Source organism: Nansenia antarctica, assembly GCF_963989245.1.
Source record: "Nansenia antarctica genome assembly, chromosome: 2".
NCBI classification, from domain to species: domain Eukaryota; kingdom Metazoa; phylum Chordata; class Actinopteri; order Argentiniformes; family Microstomatidae; genus Nansenia; species Nansenia antarctica.
The window spans coordinates 12,226,969-12,249,365 of record NC_137675.1 but is presented as its reverse complement, the minus strand read 5'-3'; the positions used below and the strand labels follow the sequence as shown (position 1 = coordinate 12,249,365).

Here is a 22,397-nt window from a genome sequence, read left to right as displayed (position 1 = left end):
CCGATCTGAGTGTTCAGTCTGTGTTATTGACTTGTCGGGGTACTTACGGGCTCATGCTCTTGGGTATCTGCAGGCCCTGCTGTGCCAGTCCCTGGGAGCCCAGAGGGGGGGGCTGGGGCCTGAGGGCGGGCAGGGCGGGCGGCGCCGGGCTCTGCTGCACCGACGACTGGATCACCCCGTTCAGGCTACCCAGCATGCCGTTCATGCTCAGCTGAGGACTTCCTGCCAGGGACGACATGAGCCCGCCCGCCTGAGCGATGCCCCCGAGGCTGTCCGTCAAACCACGGCCGGCCAATCCGTTGAGCAGGGGCTGGCCGAAGGAGGCGGGGCTCTGCTGGGGGGGCGGGGTGCTCTGGAAGGAGAGGGAGGAGCTGCTGCGCGAAGGACTGTCAGAGTGGAGCTCCTGGAGAGAAGGAAACAAACAAATAAATAAACACACAAACAAACAAAGTGAGAAATAGCACAGTGGCTAATGATTAGTTCTGCATGTCATTTTTTGGTGATTATTAAACTTGAAGGAACATTTCATCGACGGTCACCTCAGCAACAAGTTATAAGTAGTCTTTGTTGTCTAAATAGCCAGGAAATATAAAAACACTCACGCAAATAAGTGAGAAATAGACATCTAAAAAGCACCATAGACTAAACAGCATCTTCAATGGAGATTCCCTAGGATTGTCGGTTGGTAGGAGGAGAGACAATAGGAGGTACACAAGGTGTAAGGCAGGGGTCACCAACTATATTTGTCCAAGTGCCAGAATTTTTCAAAGCATACACTGTGGGGGCCGGACTTTAATATATATATACGTATATATATATATATAATTATTTTATTTAGGCATACTATTGTATATAGTACTATTAGCATATTACTGTTTAATATTTTCATTTTCTTACTAAATTAATGTTATTAATGATTATTAGCCTATTATCAGTGTGAACAGACTCCTGACACCTATTATCCAACCAGCCACCAGGGGGCAATCGAGATATTTTGGCATGCTGTGTGCCAAACTAAGTGGGGATCTGAAAGAGGTTATGGACAAAACAATGAAAATAATTAACTTCATCAGAGGAACTTCCAGTACGCAGCATCGCCTGTTCCGCAAGTTTGTGCTGGAATCTGAAGCCATTCACGAGGACCTCCAGCCTGATTTTAAGAAGTTGGCGTCAGAGGGGAGATGTTAGTTCTCTCATTAACAAAATGTGAGTATTGCAGACATAGGATTTTATTGTTGCTATGTTAAATGGCATGGTTTATTCATTGTTAAAGTGTAATTTAATGACCTGGTTATTACCGTTTTATTTGATATAGGCTACAGATGCCAGGCGATACCAGGATGCCGCGGTGAACGTTTGACTGACCGACTTGAAAACAACATTTCTGGCAATGAAGGCCTATCATTTGCCATGCTATTTTTTTTATTTAAGTGATGTTAATCTTTTTCCTTTTCTGACTGAGAAGTTAGTTATTTAAGTCACTTTTAATGTTACGAAATGTTAAACAAGAGCAACAAAGAGTGAAAAATAAAATAAAACGAAATGTTAAATAGGGCTATGAGTAGGCTATGTGAAAAAATAAAATACAACGAAATGTTAAATGAGAGCTATGAATTTGTCCTCATTCTTGCATGAGAATAGCGCTACGTCTGCCGCATTCCATTTAATAAAAGAGGGGAATTAGTTTTAGCTTCGCTACTGCTATTTAGTGCCCAACCAGAAGCAAGGCTGCAGCTTTGTGAATGAGGTAGGTCTGACTCCTCCTGCATTGTAAGAACTATATGAATCTATGATATATGTTCTAAACGGTATTTCCCTCATTTTCGAATTGAAAAAAAAAAAAAAAAAAAAAAAAAAAGAGTAAAAACATGAATATTCGGCGGGCCCGATGGAAAGCTTTGGTGGGCCGCATCTGGCCCGCGGGCCGCCTGTTGGTGACCCATGGTGTAAGGGGACTCCAGGGTGGGGTGTGTGACAGGCGGAAGTGTGTAAAGGGTGTGTGTGTGTGTGTGTGTGTGTGTGTGTGTGTGTGTGTGTGTGTGTGTGACATGTGGAGGCGTATAAAGGGTGTGTGTGACACATGGTGTATAGAGGTGGTCTTACCTCAGAAGAGGTAATGAAGGAAGTGTCATTGAGGAAGCAGCTTTTGGACATGGGACTCTTGGAGCTGATAGGGTCTACAGGGAGAGAGGAGGGACACACACAGGGGCTCAGAGAGAGAGGGACACTGACTGCTAAATCACAACACAAACACAAAATGTGATATATACATATACTGTATATATATACAGTACCAGTCAAAAGTTTGGACACACTTTTCCCATTCAATTGAAGGGAGGGGAGAGGAGGAGGGGAGTAGGGTAGGGGAGGGGGGGAAGGGAGGAGGGGAGGGTCTGTCTGACTGACCGTGTCCGGCGGACGAGAGGAAGCTGATGTGGGCGTGCGTGGTAGCGGGGGCGGGGGTCAAGGCTTGGTGGTGGCCCTGGTGGTGGCCCTGGTGGTGGCCCTGGAGGTGGTGATGGTGGTGGTGGTGGTGGTGCCCCAGCCCTAGCCCCAGGGCCTGGGGAGGGAAGGGCGTGGTCAGCTCCACGTTCAGCATCTGCAGCCTCTCCCTCTTGGCCGTCAGGCTGAGGATCTGGTCCTGCAGCCTCTGGTTCTCCTGCTGCAGGGAGTGGAGGGACTGGAGCATCTCTACGACTGGGAGGAGGCAGGGAGGGGGGGGATGAGTAAGGAGAGAGAGTAAAGGGATAAGAGAGAGAGAGAGAGAGAGAGAGAGAGAGAGAGAGAGAGAGAGAGAGAGAGAGAGAGAGAGAGAGAGAGAGAGAGAGAGAGAGAGACAGAGGGAAGAAAAGAGCGAGCGAGAGGAGGATGGTGGGAGAGAGAGGGAGAAGGGGATAGGAGGATTGAAGGTGGAGAAACAGGTAGGAAGAAAGAGAGTGAGGGAGGGAGGGAGCGAGGGAGGCAGGGGAGGAAAGATGGGACAGGAAAGCAAAGAGTGAGACATAGAAGACATTGTTGTTGCACCTTTCCAACTGTGTGGCGTCTCCCTTTGTGCTTTTTATAATACAACAGTCACTACTTTGAATACTTTAATCCCCTCTGAATAGCAACACACACACGCACAGCCACAGCCACACGCACACGCACACGCACACACACACTACTGTAGCTCCTAGTCTATTCGAGGGACCTCAAAGAGTGTGTTAAACAGATCAAGTGAGGCAGGTAGATAAATATTCACTGTGTCTTCATACAGTCAAACACACTCTCTCTCTCTCTCTTTCTCTCCTTTTAACGAGGCCTAACGAACAAAGGCTTATTCACTCCGTGTACGCCTAAAAGAATGGCTTTGATTTCTGGGAGAAATAAGCCCTGTTTTTATATTTTGTCGGTGATACTTTGTTCCCCAGTCTAATAATATATTTGTTCCGATTAAAAGACAATCTTTTTCCTGCCCTCGAGAGACAATAGTTGAGCAGACAATATAAGAGACAACAATGACATTACAGTGACATACACAAATAGGCCGGTTCTAGCAGGTTATTGAGGGCGTATCATATTGTGACAGTCTAATGAGTCATAATGAGTCATAATCGATAGCACAGCGGCTTACAAAAAGACTAACGGAAGAATCTGGAACAATAGGTCGATTTCGTCTTGCACAGACTTTTCCGCAGAGAACGTCAGCATTGACCAGGCTTCTTGGACAACCTACGTAGCCGGCCGATAGATCAATCACTGTTTCCGGTCTCGTACATTAGCCTCAGACGGAAAAGAAGAAAAACAATCGATTGTGTTATGATGTCCAGACCTAAAAAGACTAATGGTAGAATATGAAGGAATATATAGATCTGTGTGTTATTGTATTCTAGACCTCCACAGAGTTGTTTCTGAGGCTAGCTCACTGTCGATTCCTACCTCCGCCAGCCTCCCCTGGTTTTTCGTCACCCCGGCCCTTTTCCCCCGTCGACGCCGTATCCCGGGGTCTACCTTTAAAATAAAGGTTCCACCCCCCGCCCCCCCCCCCCCCCCCTCATTTGTTTTTAAAAATAAACCCGTCCAGCCCCGCGGTGGCGTAGCGGTCTAAGCACTAGCCACTAGTGCAAGCTGCCCACCGGGGACTGGGATCGAATCCCGGTCTCGCCAGATCCGGATATGGCCGAGGCACACAGGCAGCGGCATATTGAGCGGCCGCTCCAGAGGGCGGTATAGGACTATTTCCGGACAAGGATCCGTCGCGCAACACCGCCCCCTGGGTGCCGGAATAACGGTGCTGGGCTCGAGGAGCCAGTCAGCTAGTCTGCCTGGCGGCCTCCTCTGGGACTGCCGGCCACGGGGTCGTGCGGCGGATCCTACGCAATAGGCAGGGGATAATTGGATGGGTTCAATTGGATACCAAATTGGGTGAAAAAGGGATAACATCTGAAAAACAAATTTTAGAAAAAAATAAATAAACCCGTCCGATAAGAAAGGCTCGACTCACTGTTGACTCCCACCTCTCCGTTGCTGTGTTTCTCCAGCAGCAGCTCGATGTGGGAGCTGGCCGCCGGCACGTTCTCCAGACGACCTCTGACCCCTGGAGGCCCGATGCCCCCCACCCCCTCCCTCTGGTCAAACAGCAGGGGCAGGCTGCTGATAGGAGACCTGTGGGGGGTGGGGGGGTGGCAGGCAGGGGGGAGACGGAATGGTGGTCTGGTTAATGTACAAGGCTACAGCTACGCAGAGACTCAGAACAGAAGAGTGTGTTGTTTGAGGACGGAGGGGGGGTGGTGCCGTGGGGGCTCGTGATGCACGGAACGGAATGAGGAATGGCCTTCGATATCATTTGATACTGTTCCTCATTCCATGCCATGCATTGCGATGTTAGTCTGGGGTGCTGCTGTGTGGCAGAGGCTTACTGAGAGGACAGGCTCTCCCGGGGGGAGGTGTCCTGGCAGGGGAAGCGGCAGTCATCCATCTCTGACAACTCTGACAGGAGAGAGAAACAGGAGAGGACATGCTGAATAGGTCTGGGTCATAGAATAGGTCTGTGTGTGTGTGTGTTACCTGATGTGTGTGTGTGTGTGTGTGTGTGTGTGTGTGTGTGTGTAGGTGTGTGTGAGAAAGAGAGAGAAAGGGTGAGAGTGAGAAAGAGTGAGTGTGTGTGTGTGTGTGTGTGTGTGTGTGTGTGTGTGTGTGTTCACCTGGTGTGTGTGTGTGTGTGTGTGTGTGTGTATGTGTGTGTGATTGTGTGTATGTGTTATCTGGCTGTGAGGTCTGGGCTTGGTTCTGTAGTGGGGGAGGTGTGTGTGTGTGTATAAGAGAGAGAAAGAGTGAGAGAGAGAGATAGAGAGAGAGAGAGAGTGTTTGTGTGTGTGTGTGTGTGTGTGCGTGTGTGTGTGTGTGTGTGTGCGTGATGTGAGGTCTGGACTTAGTGTAGTGTGTGTATTACCTGGCAGTGAGGTCTGGGGTTGGGTCAGTAGTGAGGGCAGGGTGGGGGCGGTGGACAGACAGCTGCCGAAGGTGCTCGAACTGAGACTGTAGGAGGAGCTGGAACATGGGTGAACCTGCCACACACACACACACACACACACACACACACACAAACTTGGTATAGTAGATTGCTAGCAACCACACGGGGTAATCTTTCATGAATCAGTACAGACATGCTTAGCTGTGAAAAACACCAGGATACCAGCTCTATCTTCATCATCATCATCATCATCATCATCATCATGAATGAATGAAGCATGAAGCATGAAGCATCTCATCTCTGTCTGTGCTTGTTGTTTTTAATCCCATATGATAACCCAGAGGGTGATGTGTGGTTTACCTGTGGTTTACCTGCAGCGTACTGGGCTCTGGTGAGTGTCTCAGAGTGTGTGTGTGTGTGTGTGTGTGAGTGAGTGTGTGCGTGAGTGTGTGTGTGCGTGTGTGTGTGAATGTGCGCCCGTTGGTGTGTGTGTGTGTGTGTGTGCGTGTGTGTGTGTGTGTGCAGTGTAGTGTACCTGTAGCATGTTGGGGGCGGAGTTAGCTGGAGGGAGAGATAGGGCGGAGACGTGGGAAGGGAGGAGACCTGAGGAGAGGGAGGTGCTACACACACCTCCGCCCAGAGATAACGCCGTGCTGCACCCCCCCCCGCCCAGCGAGAGGGGGTCTTTATGACTGCTGTAGAGACCTGAGGAGGGAGGTGAGATGTCTGTTGTGAATAGAAGTCATTTATAATAGTGCTCACGCACACGCACATGAAACTAATCAGCTAATCATTCCAAGAGTGAAAACAGACAGACAGACAGACAGGCAGGCAGACAAACAGGCACATGCGCGCGCGCACACACACACACACACACACACACACACACACTAGGGCTGCACGATTTGGGGGAAAAAATCGAATTGCGATTATTTGGACAGATATCGCGATTGCGACTAATTTGCGTTTTTTTTTTTTTAAAATAGCAACAAAAAAAAAAGAAAAAAAAAAGGGAGTTTTTGTAAAGTGTGGCCATATCTCCGGCTAGGAAGGTCGTATCAACGTGCAGTTTGTTTGTACGTCTTCAGGGGACTTAGAGGCTCCCTCCTCTAGCACCTCCACAGCCCGAGCTACGAGTGAAAGAACTAAACTTACATTGGGTTGCTTTAAAGTTGGGTTGCTTTAAAATCAAGCTTCAGATTAAAACATGTGATGGAGCATTACTAACCTGACTCAGGTGGTTTGTTTCACACATTCTAGGAAAGCTTAATTGGAAGCTGTTTGGAAAAGGGCAGGTACTTCAAAAAATACTTGGCAGGTGATTGGATGAATCTATCTATCACCTATTTTCAGAGAGCATTACCACATGATACCATCAAACTATTAACTGCTCTAATTCTAATGCAAGGATGAGAACTTAAAAGATATGAATTGGGACAACATATTTATTTATGGTTTTTTTAAACAGCAACACCATTTTGTTTCTCTCAACAAGTGTCTTTTTTTTTTACGTTCATTGACGTTGACGTTCATTGACGTTGAATCCGACGCGCTGTATGACGTATCCCATACGGGTAGTGGTGTTTCTCAACCCTCTCCTCGGGGCGCCCCAGCCGCTCCACATATTTGATCTGTTCCACCACCAGCACACCTGATTCAACTAATCAAGTCCAAAGCAATTATGATTTGGACTTGATTAGTTGAATCAGGTGTGCTGGTGGTGGAACAGATCAAATATGTGGAGCGGCTGGGGCGCCCCGAGGAGAGGGTTGAGAAACACATAGTGAGTTGGACTTGTGATCGGAAGGTTGTGAGTTCAAATCCCGCCTGAAACCACACCACTACTAGTGTGCCCTTGAGTAAGGCACTTAGCCCTCAATTACTCCAGGGGGAATGTCCCTGTAATTCGTAATTGTAAATCGCTTTGGATTAAAAAAGCGTCTGCTAAATGGCAAAAAAAAAAAAAAAACAATCGCAGGCAAATCGCAGGCTTTGCGATTAGCTAATCGCGTCATTTCAAATCGCGATTTCGATTTAAAATCGATTAATCGTGCAGCCCTAACACACACACACACACACAGATAGATAGACAGGCAGGCAGACAGACACATGCACACACACACACACACACGCACACGCACACGCACACCCACCCACACAGCCTAAACAGGGCAGAGATCATATCTGCTGATGAAGCTAGCAGCAGGAAGTCTCCCTAGTCATTGACGTACGTGCTCTCTCACTATCGACGCCACACACCAAACCACAAGCCAGAACATTCTGAACCTCCACACATAACTCCACATATCTCTGCAACAACCTAACATACAGACTAGGAGACAGATTTACTCTGCTTTTGCATATTTTGGTCCGAAACATCATGAAAAAAATAGATATATTAGGTTTATTTCCCCGTATTTACATTCGATCTTACAGATAGAATACACGTATACCAGCTTATTGTGAACTTTGTAACCTATCCTTTTGTTTTCTTCTCCAGTGCAAACTTTGCAAAGGGGAGCAAAAGCTCAGTGAAGCTGGCGTGTAGTATTAAAATACACCATCTTGTTCCCTGTAAACACTGCTAAACACTGCTAAACACTCCCTGTGTGTGTGTGTGCGTGCGTGTGTGTATTTGTGTGTGTTAGTGTGTGTGTTCTGAACTGAGACTGTAGGAAGAGCTGGAACATGGGTGAACCTGCGAAGGGTTAACACACACACGCACACGCACACACACACACACACACACACACACACACACACACACACACGTAGGACATAGACAGTATCTACAGTGAGATACATACATGAATGAAAATACTGTGACGTGCATACAGACCCAGAGATGAAATGACAGTGTTTTTACATGCATGATGAACAGACAGGAAACACACACACAGACACACACACACACACACACACACACACACACACACACACACACACACACACACACCCTGACACACTCACCAGAGCCCAGTAGAGTGTTGCCGCGGCCGGTAGCGAAGGAAGAGGAGGAGGAGACAGAGGAAGAGTGTGTTGAGGGGGGGGCCAGGGTGGAGGGGTAGGCGGGGTGGGGGAGGGAGGGGGTGCTGGCGTAGAGAGACGACCCCAGGGACAGAGGAGGTGGCGGGGCAGGAGGAGGAGGAGGGAGAGGAGGAGGCGCCGGGTGGTGGTGATGATGATGGTGCTCTTCCTCCCTCCTCTCCCGGTTCTTACTCCCCCGTGGGCGGCCGGGCCCGTGGCGGCTCTTCTTGTTGCCCCGGTGACGCCTCTCCCGGGGCGGGGGCGGCGGCGGCGGCAACGGTAAGGGCGGAGGGGGCGTGGCCTTGCCCTCCTCCGGCTCCGTCTCCTCCGGGGCGGGGGGGGGCGTGGCCAGGCGCCGGGGCTTGACGAGGGCCTTGGAGGAGGAGGAGGAGGAGGAGGAGGACTTGTATTCCCCGGAAGAGGAGATCTTACGGACCTTGCTGCTGCCCCCGCCCAGCCCCGAGGAGGAGGAGGTGATGCGCATGATGGAGCCGAAGGTGGAGATGGTGACCTTGGTCTCGAAGGAGCTGGCCTCCTGGTTCCCCCCCGCGTCCGAGCTCCGCTCCGACCTCTGACCTCCCTGTGACCCCGCGTGGGGGCCGTCGGCCGGGGTCAACGCCGGGGGCTTGTGGTACTTCTTGTCCGTTCCTTCGTCCTCCTCCTCCTCCTCCTCCTCCTCCTCCGCCGCCTCGTCTTTCTCCTCTTCCTCCTTCTCCTCCTCCTCCTCCTCCTCGTCCGTCTCCGGGGCGGTCCGTCTGAGCCGCTGGTCGCGGTCCTCGGCGGTGGCGGCGCGCTCGTGGTCGTTGCCTCCGCGGTCGTGTTCGCGCTCCAGGCGGGAGGAGGAGGAGAACGGCAGAAAGTCCTGTGTGGAGGAGAGGGAGCCGCCACCTGGGGACACATTACAGTGTAACGCCACAATGCCTCGTTGAGACGCCCAGTTCCACCAAACACGGCTTAGATACCATTCCTCATTCCATTACCACTGACTTCTACCTCCTCCAGCCTCCCCTGTGGTACAGTTATACCCAAATACTGAAGCTAAAACCCCAAATAGTCAATAATAGCCAGACATCGGCTGCACTATAGTCATACCTAAGCCATGCAACCAACATTTTAATAACATATTAAAAGGAACCAGTTAGTTACACACTGGGGGGGGGGGGGGTTTCGAGTACGACCAAATTGATTGTTCCACCAAAACAAGGACAGATGCCACATGACACAGAACTACCACATATACACTCAACCAACACTCTATTAGGAACACTATACTGGGTAGGGCCTCCCTTTGCTGTAAAAAAAGACTAAATTCTATATGTATCCAACATAGCAAGCCTTGGAAAGGCCCATTTCTCATTTTCTATGGAGGTTAAGTGTGCCTAAAACCAGACATACTGTACATAAGAATACCCCAAATATGAGTTGTTGTTTTGATACAGGCATGTATTTAGTCTAGGGCTGTTACGATTCGTCGACGTCGTCGACGTAATCGACTACGTCAATACGTCGACTTGCGTAATGTGCGTCGGTGCGTCGTAAATTTAAATTTAAATATATATATACGTATATATATATATATATATATTTTTTTTTTAAATAAGCAAAAAAATAAGCAAAAAAATAAGCAAAAATGAAATGGCCTATCACAGCAGTACGTCTGCAATGAACGAGCACCTCAAGCGAAAGCATCCTGGAGCTCTTTGTGAAGACAGCCGCAAGATAGCACCACCGTAAGTCACCGTTGTATTTCTGTTAACTTTTCCGGCCGTGTATGAGTGAAAAATGGATAGCTACTAGCTAATGTTACACAAGCAATGTAGCTCACCACAGTTTGTATGTCTTGTCTTCTGGTGTTAGTAACGTTAGCTATGTAGCTGGCTAGCTACGGTAGCCTATTGTCATTGTGGTGCTCGCACCTACTGTACGTGATTCTAGCTCGTAGCTCGCATGCTACGTTAGCATCAATTTAGCTAATCATAACATAGCAGCGAGAGTAACGTTAGCTAGCTATGTAGCTACTAGCTAGCTATGTGTTGTGGTGATGGACAGACTTCTAAATGGCCATGTTGGCATTCAAGTTGGCTAAACATAGCAGTGAGGTGGAAATTAAGGGGCCTACACATGATAATATACATTATTTTGTATTTTATTTTTACCGAACAGTAAAAAAATATATCGTTAAATTAGTCGTTAGACTAAAAAATAATCGCTAGATTAATCGTTAGAAAAATAGTCGTTTGGGACAGCCCTAATTTAGTCACCTGTGTTGAAGGGGCTGGAGGAACAGGAGGAGGAGGAGCTCTTTCCTGTGGTTCCCGACTTCTTGCTACGGTGGCCGAGACTTCCGTGAGACAGACCGCCGTGAGACAGACCGCCGTGAGACAGACCTCCGCTGTGCAAGCTCAGCTTCTTCACCCTCACCTCACAGCCCTCCTTGTTGCCGTGGTGACCTGAGGACGACAGCTACAGGCAGGCAGGCAGGCAGGCAGGCAGGCAGGCAGACAGACAGGCAGACAGGCAAGCAGGCAGGCAGGCAGACAGACAGGCAGGCAGGCAGGCAGGCAGGCAGGCAGGCAGGCAGACAGACAGGCAGACAGGCAGGCAGGCAGACAGACAGGCAGGCAGGCAGGCAGACAGACAGGTCACAGACAGGAGAAATGACTTGTTAGCGACCGCCGTGACTGAACTGAGATAACTCACATTCAGATCCCACAGGTTGATAATAATCCCCGGCACTCGTCAGACACATCAAATCAAACGGCTAAAAACACAAACTGAATAAAAATCAATTTCTTACTTCTAAGTTAATCAATGTAATGAAGGAACCAGATATGAGTATTACAGCATATATATCGGAATGATGGGATTCCGTCCCATGTCCTCCCATGGCCCGGCAGAGAGGACTGCTGTGAGGGTTACCTTGTCCATGCTGCTGGCCAGGGAGGACCCCAGAGGGTCACAGGACTTTTTATGTCTCTCCTTCTGCCTCATCTTGTCCTTGTGACTCTGGAGGGAGAGAGGCTCAGCATCACACACACACACACACACACACACACACACACACACACACACACACAGACTAGGGCTGCACGATTTGGGGGGAAAAATCGAATTGCGATTATTTGGGCAGATATCGCGATTGCGATTAATTTGCGATTATTATTTTTTTAAATAGCAAAAAAAAAAAAAAAAAAAGGGAGTTTTTGTAAAGTGTGGCCATATCTCCGGCTAGGAAGGTCGTATCAACGTGCAGTTTGTTTGTACGTCTTCAGGGGACTTAGAGGCTCCCTCCTCTAGCACCCCCACAGCCCGAGCTACGAGTGAAAGAACTAAACTTACATTGGGTTGCTTTAAAGTTGGGTTGCTTTAAAATCAAGCTTCAGATTAAAACATGTGATGGAGCATTACTAACCTGACTCAGGTGGTTTGTTTCACACAACCATCTAGGAAAGCTTAATTGGAAGCTGTTTGGAAAAGGGCAGGTACTTTCAAAAAATACTTGGCAGGTGATTGGATGAATATCACCTATTTTCAGAGAGCATTACCACATGATACCATCAAACTATTAACTGCTCTAATTCTAATGCAAGGATGAGAACTTAAAAGATATGAATTGTATATATGATAACCTCATCTCATCTAGACAGGTGGCTACTTTCTAAGATGATCCAGCTATTAAAATGATCATTTGGGGATACACTGTGACTATAACTGAAAGGACCACATCTAGATGACTCGGTCAACAGTCGAACTGATGAATGATAGAATGGTGGTCTCTGACTATGGAGCACAGACACACGTCACCTTGACTTAGGAATCTGTGACATACTTCAGCCCAAGGCTAGGCTAGGCTAACCTCTGCGTCTTTAAAGCCGGCTGGTATGAACGAATGGTATGAGGTTATGCATACAGGACACATTCATGTTTGACAACAGAACAGTTAACTTCCATGTATCCATAAGCCTGCTATACTATATAAACACCAACCCGCAGGTTGCTGAGACTGTCAACTCTGTGTCTGTACTTTAACGCCGGGTTAGCATGAGTAGCTAAGCTAAGCTACCGTCTCAAAGACTACAAGTTAGCTAAGCTAAGTTTAAGGCTGGACTAACAGCACCGACATGCACTTGGCTGGTACAGTTAGTATAGTGAAATTGTACACTTACCTGTCGCAATTATAACATACTAACGTTTATCATACGTCCAGTAAGCCATGTGGTGTCTAATTGTCTCCGTTACGTTAGCCCAAAGTCTCATAATAATTGGACTGACTGTCGTGACACAACCTATGCCTGCGTTCGTAAATTCGCTCTGAGAGCGCAGGGTTCAAAGTCATAAAGAGACCAAGTAATTTGATTGGACAAGAGGCATTCCATGAGTGCTGATCAAATTTCCAAAAGAGGTTTTAATCTCAATGTGACTTCCTGGTAAAATAAAGGTTTAAAAAAAAAAAAAAAAAAAAATCGCAGGCAAATCGCAGGCTTTGCGATTAGCTAATCGCATCATTTCAAATCGCGATTTCGATTTAAAATCGATTAATCGTGCAGCCCTAACACAGACACACACAAACACACACACAGACATAGACACACACACTCGCGCACACACACACACACACACACACACGCGCACACACACACACACACACGCGCACACACACACACACACACACACACACACACACACCCACACCCACACAGACTGACTGACTGACCCAACCCCCCCTCACCCACTGACCTTCCTGGGCCGGTGGTGGTGGGAGCCGTGTTTGTCCTGCACCGGGGAGGTAGAGCGCCCCCTGGAGTGGATGAAGGAACTGCCAGTGTCTCCACTTGAGCGCATCTTCTTCTGCTGTGGAACAACATACAGACAGACAGTCAGACAGACAGACAGTCAGACAGACAGTCAGACAGTCAGACAGACAGGCAGACAGTCACCTAACCTAAAAGCCTAAAAAGTAACCTAAAAGGCTTCTGAACTGCACATTCCAGGCAACTCCTAATGTTTCTCTCTAGAGACGCGTGGGTGTGTGAGCAGTATGATGATGTGCTTTGGCTTGGACACTACTGTTGGAGGGACAGAGGATGTGAGTGACCCTCCCTCTGGGATGAGCTGGACCTCCATGGTGGGTCAGGGTTGTGTGAGACTTTCCCATCTGGTGGGCCTAGACCTTGGTGTGGGCTGAGGTCAGGTCCCCCCCCCCCCCACAACCAAAATAGGACAATGATACCATGATACCACACCCACACACACACACACACACCCACACACACACAATGCGCATGTCCATTAGATTTGGGGGTCTTACCATCTTGCTGTAATGGTGTTTGCAGTAGCCACAGTACTTCACATTGTCAGCCTCAGGCCCCTCCTCCTCACACAGCAGACCAGCCATCTGAGCACTGCACACACAGGGGGGGGGGGGGGGGGATAGTCAGACACACACACACACACACACTGACACACTCACCAGGTGACGTGGAAGGCCCTGTCTGTTGCAGGTCATACAGGCACGCACACACACACACACACTCACAGACACACACTCACCAGGTGACGTGGAAGGCCCTGTCTGTTGCAGGTCATACAGGCACGCACACACACACACACTCACAGACACACACTCACCAGGTGACGTGGAAGGCCTGCCTACAGCCCTGTCTGTTGCAGGTCATGCAGGCTCCGCAGGCAGCCTTGCTCTCCCTCCCGTGGTCCTCGCAGATATAACACGTCTACAACGCCGGAGGGAGGGAGGGAGGGAGGGAGGGAGGGAGGGAACAGAGGGAAGGAAGGAAGGAGCGGGAGGGGGGGGGAAGAGAAAGAAGATAAAACAAAAAAAACATGAATGACGACTTAACCCTTCATCTCTCCTCTTATGGACTTCAGATGTCGTGTCCAGTTGGAATGGCTTACAGATGGAACGCCACAGTAAATCTCACCGGCTCGAGAGGATGAACAGACCATAAAAGCAGAACTTTAATTTTTCCCATCGGGGGGTGAGGGGGAGGACCTTATGTACAGTAATGTGGTTTTAATCCCGTGTGTGACATACGCTATGATGGCGGAGCGTCTTTGAGGTGGGAGCCAAAGACAAGCGGCCCGTCTTTGGGATGGAGACAATAAAAGGGTTTTGCGGGAACAATAAAGCTCTGTTCTGTTCGATTCCCTAATCCCGCCCGGGGTTGACGGGCATTCCTGTCAGCCTCACCGCCGTCCTGCTCTGCCCTGTCACTGATAGCGGCCCTATTATGAAACATTCCGCACACGCACACACGCACACACGCGCACACACACACACACACGCGCGCACACGCACACAAGCACACACACACATACACACATGAACGCAAGCAGGCACACACGTTGTATAACTCTTCAAGCACACACACACACACACACACACACACACACACACACACATGTACACACACACACACACACACACACACACACACACAGGGGGCTGTGCTGTGGGAGCACGAGAGGCCTAGCAACAGGTGCAGGACAAAGGAACAGCACGCTCCTTACCTTCCTCCTCCATTCTCTCTCTACTCCTCCCATCTTCACTCATCCCCTTCTCTCTCTCTCTACCCTATCTCTCTGCCCCCCTCCTCCACTCATCCCTCCTCTCACTCTCTCTCTCTCTCTCTTCCCTATCTCTCTCTGTACCCCTCCTTCACTCTCTCCACCCTTTCCTCTCCTCCTCCTCCTCCCCTCTCCCCCTCTATCCACCCCCCCCTCTTCTCCCCTCCTCCTCCCCTTCCTCCTTCAACTCTCTTAAGGTCGTGTTCCAACAGTATCCTCCTCCTCCTCCTCCTCCTCCCTCCTCCAGGAGATGTCAGCCATATGGAGGTCTACAGGCCGGGCTGTGCCTCTGGCGTCCAGACCAGGGGAGGCTGGGTGAGGCTGGGGGAGGTCGACATCTGAGAGACAGGGGCTCATTGTCATGCATGGGACGGAGCGAGGTAATACTTTCCACCCCATGCATTACAATGAGCCAGACCTCCGATGCCTACTGCCTACCTCCGCCAGCCTCCCCCTGAGTCTGGATATAGACCGTCCACACTGTCCACTCCAACACACTCTCACTCTCTCTCTCTCTCTCTCCCTCTCTCTCTCTCTCTCTCTCTCTCTAAGAATGTGGGCGGAGCCAATCTGGATGAATGGCTCTGACAGGACAGAGCTGCATGCAATTTACTGTAGCTGCCACGGTAACATGATACCAGGGCAGGCTCCCTCTCTCTCTCTATCTATCTCACACACACACACACACACACACACACACACACACACACACACACACACATTATACCAAGCAGCTCAGTAGCTGGCCATTGACTCTAATAGATATGTAATCCTATCATATAAAAGCTTTCATTCTGAAGTCTGGCAGGCGGGGCAGTGTGTGGTGGATATTGATTTTTTTCTTCTGAATGGGCATCACTCATCAAGACCATTAGCCCTGAGAGCATGGAGGCATGGGGACTGGATGAGAGACAGACAGAGAGAGAGACAGACAGACAGACAGACAGACAGACAGACAGACAGAGAGAGAGAGAGACAGACAGACAGAGACATACATACATACATACATACAGACAGATACCTTGATGTATCTCTCGTGAGGGACGAACTGCAGGACTATAGGCTCCATGGTGAGAACGTTGGCAAACTGCACCTCAGGGATATAGAGAGCACACACCACATGGGCCCAACCTGCAGAGACACCAGGGTGTGACAGTATCAGAACACACACACACACACGCACGCATGCGCACACACTCACACACACACACACACACACACACACACGTCAAACACATTCAGTAGCTCAATAAAAGGGGGAGAGGAAGTTAAAAATGGAGGGGAGAGGAGGACATTGTCCAGTGCTTCACCTCCACTGTCTGTCCTCTTGAGGGCGCCATCTTTGTGAGGGCACAGCTCGCATCTCTGTAGGGGGGGAGAGAAGGTGTACCTTACAACAAGCCACCTCAGTAACATGACTACAGTGTTATTACTAAAGCAGGTAAAGTGATTCCACACACACACACGCACACTCACACACACACACACGTTATATTCCTCTGGCTGAGTTGGCAGACCCCTTACTTATGATTGACACAGCCTCTTCACTTTGGACGCCTGTGTAGGTTTAATCAGAGGGCAACGCAGACAGAGGGCAGCGTGGACTGGTTTAATCAGAGGGCGACACAGAGCTCCGACAATCTCGTTTGAAGCTGCCTAATCCTATCAGATCTAAACACGTCCAGGGCAGGCTGGTGGAGGCAGGAAACCAGAGGACAGGCTCACTGTCGCACATGGAATGAAATGAGGAATAGTGTATACACGTGTTTGATGCCATTCCTCATTTACGCATTACAATGAGCCCGTCCTACAATTTCTACCTCTACCGGCCTCCCCTGTTCTAGTGTCTAGTGTGTAGTGTCTGCTGTGTAATGTTTAGGGTGTAGTGTCTAGCCTCTAGGGTGTAGTGTCTAGTGTGTAGTGTCTAGTGTGTAGTGTCTAGTGTCTAGTGTCTAGTGTCTAGGGTCTAGTGTCTAGGGTGTAGTGTCTAGTGTCTAGGGTCTAGGGTCTAGTGTCTAGGGTGTAGTGTCTAGTGTCTAGGGTCTAGTGTGTAGTGTGTAGTGTCTAGTGTCTAGGGTCTAGTGTCTAGGGTCTAGGGTGTAGTGTCTAGTGTCTAGGGTCTAGTGTCTAGTGTCTAGGGTCTAGTGTCTAGTGTCTAGTGTCTAGGGTGTAGTGTCTAGTGTCTAGGGTGTAGTGTCTAGTGTCTAGGGTGTAGTGTCTAGGATGCAGTGTCCAGCCTCTAGGGTGTAGTGTCTAGTGTCTAGGGTGCAGTGTCTAGTGTCTAGGGTGTAGGGTCTAGTGTCTAGTATCTAGTGTCTAGGGTTCAGTCTCTAGTGTCTAGGGAATAGTGTCTAGGATGCAGTGTCTAGCGTCTAGGGTGTAGTGTCTAGTGTCTAGGGAGCAGTGTCTAGCCTCTAGGGCAGGGGTGCCCAATACGTGGATCGCGATCGACCGGTCGATCGCAAAGGTAGTATGGGTAGATCGCATGGCATTGAACAAAAAGAAGAAGAAGAAAAAAAAAAAAAAAAAAAGTTCGCCTATCATCCATCCTCACTATGGCTTTTGCCACTTGATTGACGTACAGGTAAGCCAGTCTGAGATCTGATCTTTTCACCTACACCTAACACGCGGTTCACCACGCATGCGCAGTCAACAGCACCAACTACAAAATACAAAATACCGGCGAGACTAATTACCTAGTTAGCCTTCCAATTTCTACTATTTACTATATAATACTAAATAAAGGCTATACAAATGAGTGGGGAAGCTGGACCAAGTAAGAAACCAATAACGTATAACTTCCATCCAGAATGGGAGGAGGACTTTTTTACACGATGTGATATTGGAAATGCATCTGTCTGATCAGCAAATCTACGAAGGCTATTTCGAAGAAGGGAAATGTGGCAAAAGAGCGAAAACGTACGGCTGCAACGATAGCTTCTTATCGCGTCAGTCACGTTCTTGTTAAACACAAGAAGTCATTCAAAGACGGCGAAATTGTGAAAAAAGTTTCTCGAGGCTGCAGATTGCCTTTTCGATGACAGATCCACAGTGGCTGATGACACCTTGCAACCAGCTCCTACAGCCCTGACTATTAGAAACTAGCTGCCTCCTCCCAGTACCAGGTCTCCCACTAAGGTAGAGAAATGCATTTATTTCCTCCTTTCAAACTAGGGAACTACCTGTTTTGTATCTGGTTTACTTTTCTGTTTGTTGGATCAGTAGTTGGCTATGGTACTGCAGAAAGTGAGTGTGTGTGTGTGTGTGTGTGTGTGTGTGTGTGTGTGTGTGTGTGTGTGTGTGTGTGTGTGTGTGTGTGTGTGTGTGTGTGTGTAAGAGAGTGAGAGAGAGAGAGGGAGAGAGAGGGGGAGAGAGAGGGAGGGTTTGTGCTATGGCTCCCTATGCAGACTGGCAAATGTGTGTGTGTGTGTGTGTGTGTGTGTGTGTGTGTGTGTGTGTGTGTGTGTGTGTGTGTGTGTGTGTGTGTGTGTGTGTGAATGTGTGTGAGCGAGAATAGCAAAGAGGGAGGGTTTGTGATGGTCTTCTCCTGTGGCTGTGTGACAGAGAGAGGGAAAGTGTATTGTGAGTTTACTATGCAGGCTGGGAACTGTGTGTGTGTGTGTGTGTGTGTGTGTGTGTGTGTGTGTGTGTGTGTGTGTGTGTGTTTGTAGTACGTGCATGTACGTTTGCGATGTTGAAACTAGACTGGTAGATCTTGGCAGACTGGCTACTTGAAAAGTAGATCTTGGTTCCAAAAAGTGTGAGCACCCCTGCTCTAGGGTGTAGTGTCTAGTGTCTAGGGTGTAGTGTGGAGGGGTCGTCCATACTCACCACACGAGCAGCTCTCTCCTGAGATTCACACTTCCTACAGAACCACGGCCCGGTCGGCACCTGGACGATACCGTAACACGCTGTGACATCACAAACACAGGTACGTCGCTTTATAAACACCAGGTAGGACAATGATCACAACAACATTTCCCTATTCGGGTTGCCTAGCGCAGTGTTTCTCTTTTTTGGGGGACCCCATGGACCGTCAAACTATGGGCTGTGTTCGTAAATTCGTTCAGGAAATCTGATCAGCCCTCAAGGAATGCCTATTGTCCAATCAAATGACTTGGTCCCTTTATGACGTTGAACCCAGTGTGCGCTCCGGCGCTCTGAGAGTGAATTTACGAACGCAGCCTATGACTCCTTCCTCGTGGGAGGACCGCCTCCATCGATCCGTGTCAGTCAACCCTCTCAGGGTCAGCAACATCCCACTGGCCGAGCTGGTCTCTCTCTCTCTCTCCAGATGTCTTTGTGCTATCAGGCAAGTCCTACTGTCGTTGTCATGCTAAACAGTTTGTCATGACAACTAGTAACAACACAGTCATCAAAGTTGGGCCAATAGCACGGGCAGATCTGGGACGACCAGGGATACGAATCAGGTGGGGTTCTGAGAACAAACTGTCCTTTTAAACAATGAGCTAGGATGTCAGGGTGGGTAGGACCGTTCTGGAACTGGGACGGACAAGGATGGCTTAACTTCAAGCCAAATATGACCAAACAAAACGATTTTACTTTGGATGTAAAAACATTCAACTTTCGATAGTCAGCAGTCAGCACTATCACCTTATGTCAGTAATATGAAGGTGAAGTTTTGGACATGTAATAGCCTATAACATAACAATAACACAATGGTCCAAAAACACATGTCAGATTCAGGTCAACTTCCCTAGGACAGTAGAAGCCTGAACGCAACCAAAGTCATGACTTTGCATCTGCTGAATCTGCTCATGTGGAACAGCTGTGCGTCCGTTTACGATTAACGGGCTGGATAATTTGATAGTGTCAATTGGATAATAATCTCACATTTCCCTTTTAATCAGTTTCCCCCCCAAAAGGACTCAGGCCAATTGTGCAGATGTGAGGGTGTGTTCACAACTCCAGAGTGGCCTTTGAAAAAGAATAGATTCTTAAAAGTACAGAAACACAACTCGACTATTCACATTTTGACTATTATTGTCGAAACCATTATTGCGCACGAATGAACATATTGACCGGATACATTGTTGCGCTCCGGAGAGAGAACAAATGATGTCAACAAAGCATGTGGATCCATCGTAGAGGAACACCATGTATCCTAAAAAGGCCTAAAAAAGGCCAGTTAGTCTGCATCTGGAATAGTAGGCATTACTAACGCTGCGTAACTTTGGATCGAATAGCCTGGACCGAACCAGCAATAGTCGGGAGCCACAAGCTTCATGTCGTTACCATATTATAAATGATTTGTTCTCTCTAAACATCACTCACACCACCATGCTGTCGGAGGGAACAACAACCCCTCCCACATACATACACACACACACACACACACACACACACACACACACACACACTCAGACACACACACACACACACACACACACACACACACACACACACACACACACATAGACAGACACAGACAGACAGACACACACACACACAGACACACACACACACACACACACACACACACACACACACACACACACACAGAGAGAGAGACACACACACACAGAGACACACTCTCTCTCTCTCTAACGCACGTAGGCTCCCCCCCCCCCATCCTCCTCAAAGCAGGTCATTCCATAGTAACATAGGCTAATCGGACCCGAGCCCAGTTCGGTGTAGTTAGGTTACCTTGGTGCACGGCGACGCTACAGCCGTGTCCATCGCAGTACACCAGCGGGTTCTCAGCCCAGCCTCGCTCGTCGGAACACACGCAGCAGCCTCCGACCATTTCCCTCATACTACTGTTCCCATAAGGCTGTAAGGGTTACAACGGCGATCCAACCCGTCAAGTCGTCGTCCCGGACTTCTTTAACCAACGTGTATCGAACATGGTAGTCGTGCTGCTGGCGGTGTGAAACCCAGAATGAAATCTCAGCGTGGGTTCGGGGGTAGGGGGGGTAGGTCTACGGCGCAGTTTCCCGTGATGTCCTCCTCCCGTCCCCCGTAGAACCGAGGCAGCCAGTGCGCATGCTCAGATCTGCTGAATCAGTCACACACTCTCTCTTCTGTGTGTGTGAACCCCGACGAGGATGGCAACATTTCTATCGCTCAAAGTCTCTTCAGGTAATTTCCATTATCAATGACTGTACGTACAGCTCTACATCTCAAAGCCATACAGTTCATATTCTGGACATCTCGACTTATCTTGTCGATAGATAGTCAATGATTTAGCGAAGATGAAAGGAAAAGCCTGGGTGAATGAATGCGTCTGCCTCTGAACCTGTGTTTTTGCATAGAGGCACTTTGAGTCCACAGCGCCATCTTTTGGAATCCTTTCATAAAGCAGAGATATCGTCAGTAGTAGCCAATTATAGCCTACTGGGTGCGTTAGTAAATTCGCTCTGAGAGCGCCGGAGCGCACACTAGGTTCAACGTCATGGAGCGACCGAGTAATTTGATTGGACGAGAGGCATTCCAATGAGTGCTGATCAGATTTCCAGAGCGACTTTACGAACGCACCCACTGTAAGCATACCGTAATTATACAGTAACCTAAGCAACCACAGCATTTCCATAACAATCATTACCATAATTCAGCCAGTGATATTTGCAACCTTGTACTGACTTGCGGAAATGACTACATATGAGTGACACATTCATATTCAAGGTTTTGAATTGGCCTACAGGTTATTAGTTTATTTATCCACCTCATTTTTCTGGTTTTCTGCTCGAAATGACATGCCCACAGTGAATATAGAATATCTCCACAATCACAAGGGCCTTCATAATGATATTGTTATCAAATGAAAGCTAACACCTGTGGGGTGGCTGTAGAAGTGTTAAAATCAAAATCTGTGTTACTGTGATAGATAGATAGACTTTATTTGTCATTGCTACAGTACAGGTACCAAACAACGAAATTTAGGAGGGGAGGCTCCCCTGGTGTTTAGGAAAGGAAAAAGAAACACATTTTTAGAAAAAGCATAGATGCATAAAAATCACAAGAAGGTAAGGAGCTGGTTTACATCAATAGGGGCTATGTACACAATCCTCTGTACTATACTGCACGGATAGTCAACTAGGGTTGTCATATTTCACAACAAAGTATTTTTTCACATTATTTTAAAGTGTCACAGTTTGCAGGCTTGAAAATGTACATGTTTGTGCCTCAGCACTAGCTGCCATACAATCCGTCCGGACTGTCCTGGGCCCAGAACTTAGGCCTTTTCTGTGTTCAGGGCCTTGACGGCCCTGTGGTAGAAGCTGTCCTTCAGTCTGTTTGTCTTAGCGGCCGGGGTCCTGTACCTCCTGTTCGAGGGACCTGTCAGACCCAGCTACATACCGGCATCATGTCC

At 48.6% G+C, this 22,397-nt stretch overlaps 1 protein-coding gene across 1 annotated transcript in view; it reads right to left on the bottom strand.

Annotated features, from left to right (window-relative positions):
- Window positions 1-20,840, bottom strand: part of LOC308149814 (protein AF-17-like) — a gene marked incomplete at both ends in the record, with an annotated part of 24,562 nt that extends 3,722 nt beyond the window's left edge. Inside the window, 17 exons of the mRNA XM_080522702.1 lie at window positions 48-403; window positions 2,104-2,177; window positions 2,407-2,697; window positions 4,484-4,644; window positions 4,899-4,968; window positions 5,432-5,546; window positions 5,988-6,157; window positions 8,423-9,367; window positions 10,741-10,942; window positions 11,399-11,485; window positions 13,217-13,330; window positions 13,788-13,881; window positions 14,108-14,211; window positions 16,086-16,195; window positions 16,375-16,429; window positions 18,896-18,975; window positions 20,732-20,840. Coding sequence (XP_080378828.1) covers window positions 48-403; window positions 2,104-2,177; window positions 2,407-2,697; window positions 4,484-4,644; window positions 4,899-4,968; window positions 5,432-5,546; window positions 5,988-6,157; window positions 8,423-9,367; window positions 10,741-10,942; window positions 11,399-11,485; window positions 13,217-13,330; window positions 13,788-13,881; window positions 14,108-14,211; window positions 16,086-16,195; window positions 16,375-16,429; window positions 18,896-18,975; window positions 20,732-20,840 — 3,137 coding nt within the window. The remainder of the gene's footprint in view (window positions 1-47; window positions 404-2,103; window positions 2,178-2,406; window positions 2,698-4,483; window positions 4,645-4,898; window positions 4,969-5,431; window positions 5,547-5,987; window positions 6,158-8,422; window positions 9,368-10,740; window positions 10,943-11,398; window positions 11,486-13,216; window positions 13,331-13,787; window positions 13,882-14,107; window positions 14,212-16,085; window positions 16,196-16,374; window positions 16,430-18,895; window positions 18,976-20,731) is intronic.
- Window positions 20,841-22,397: the final 1,557 nt, after the last annotated feature.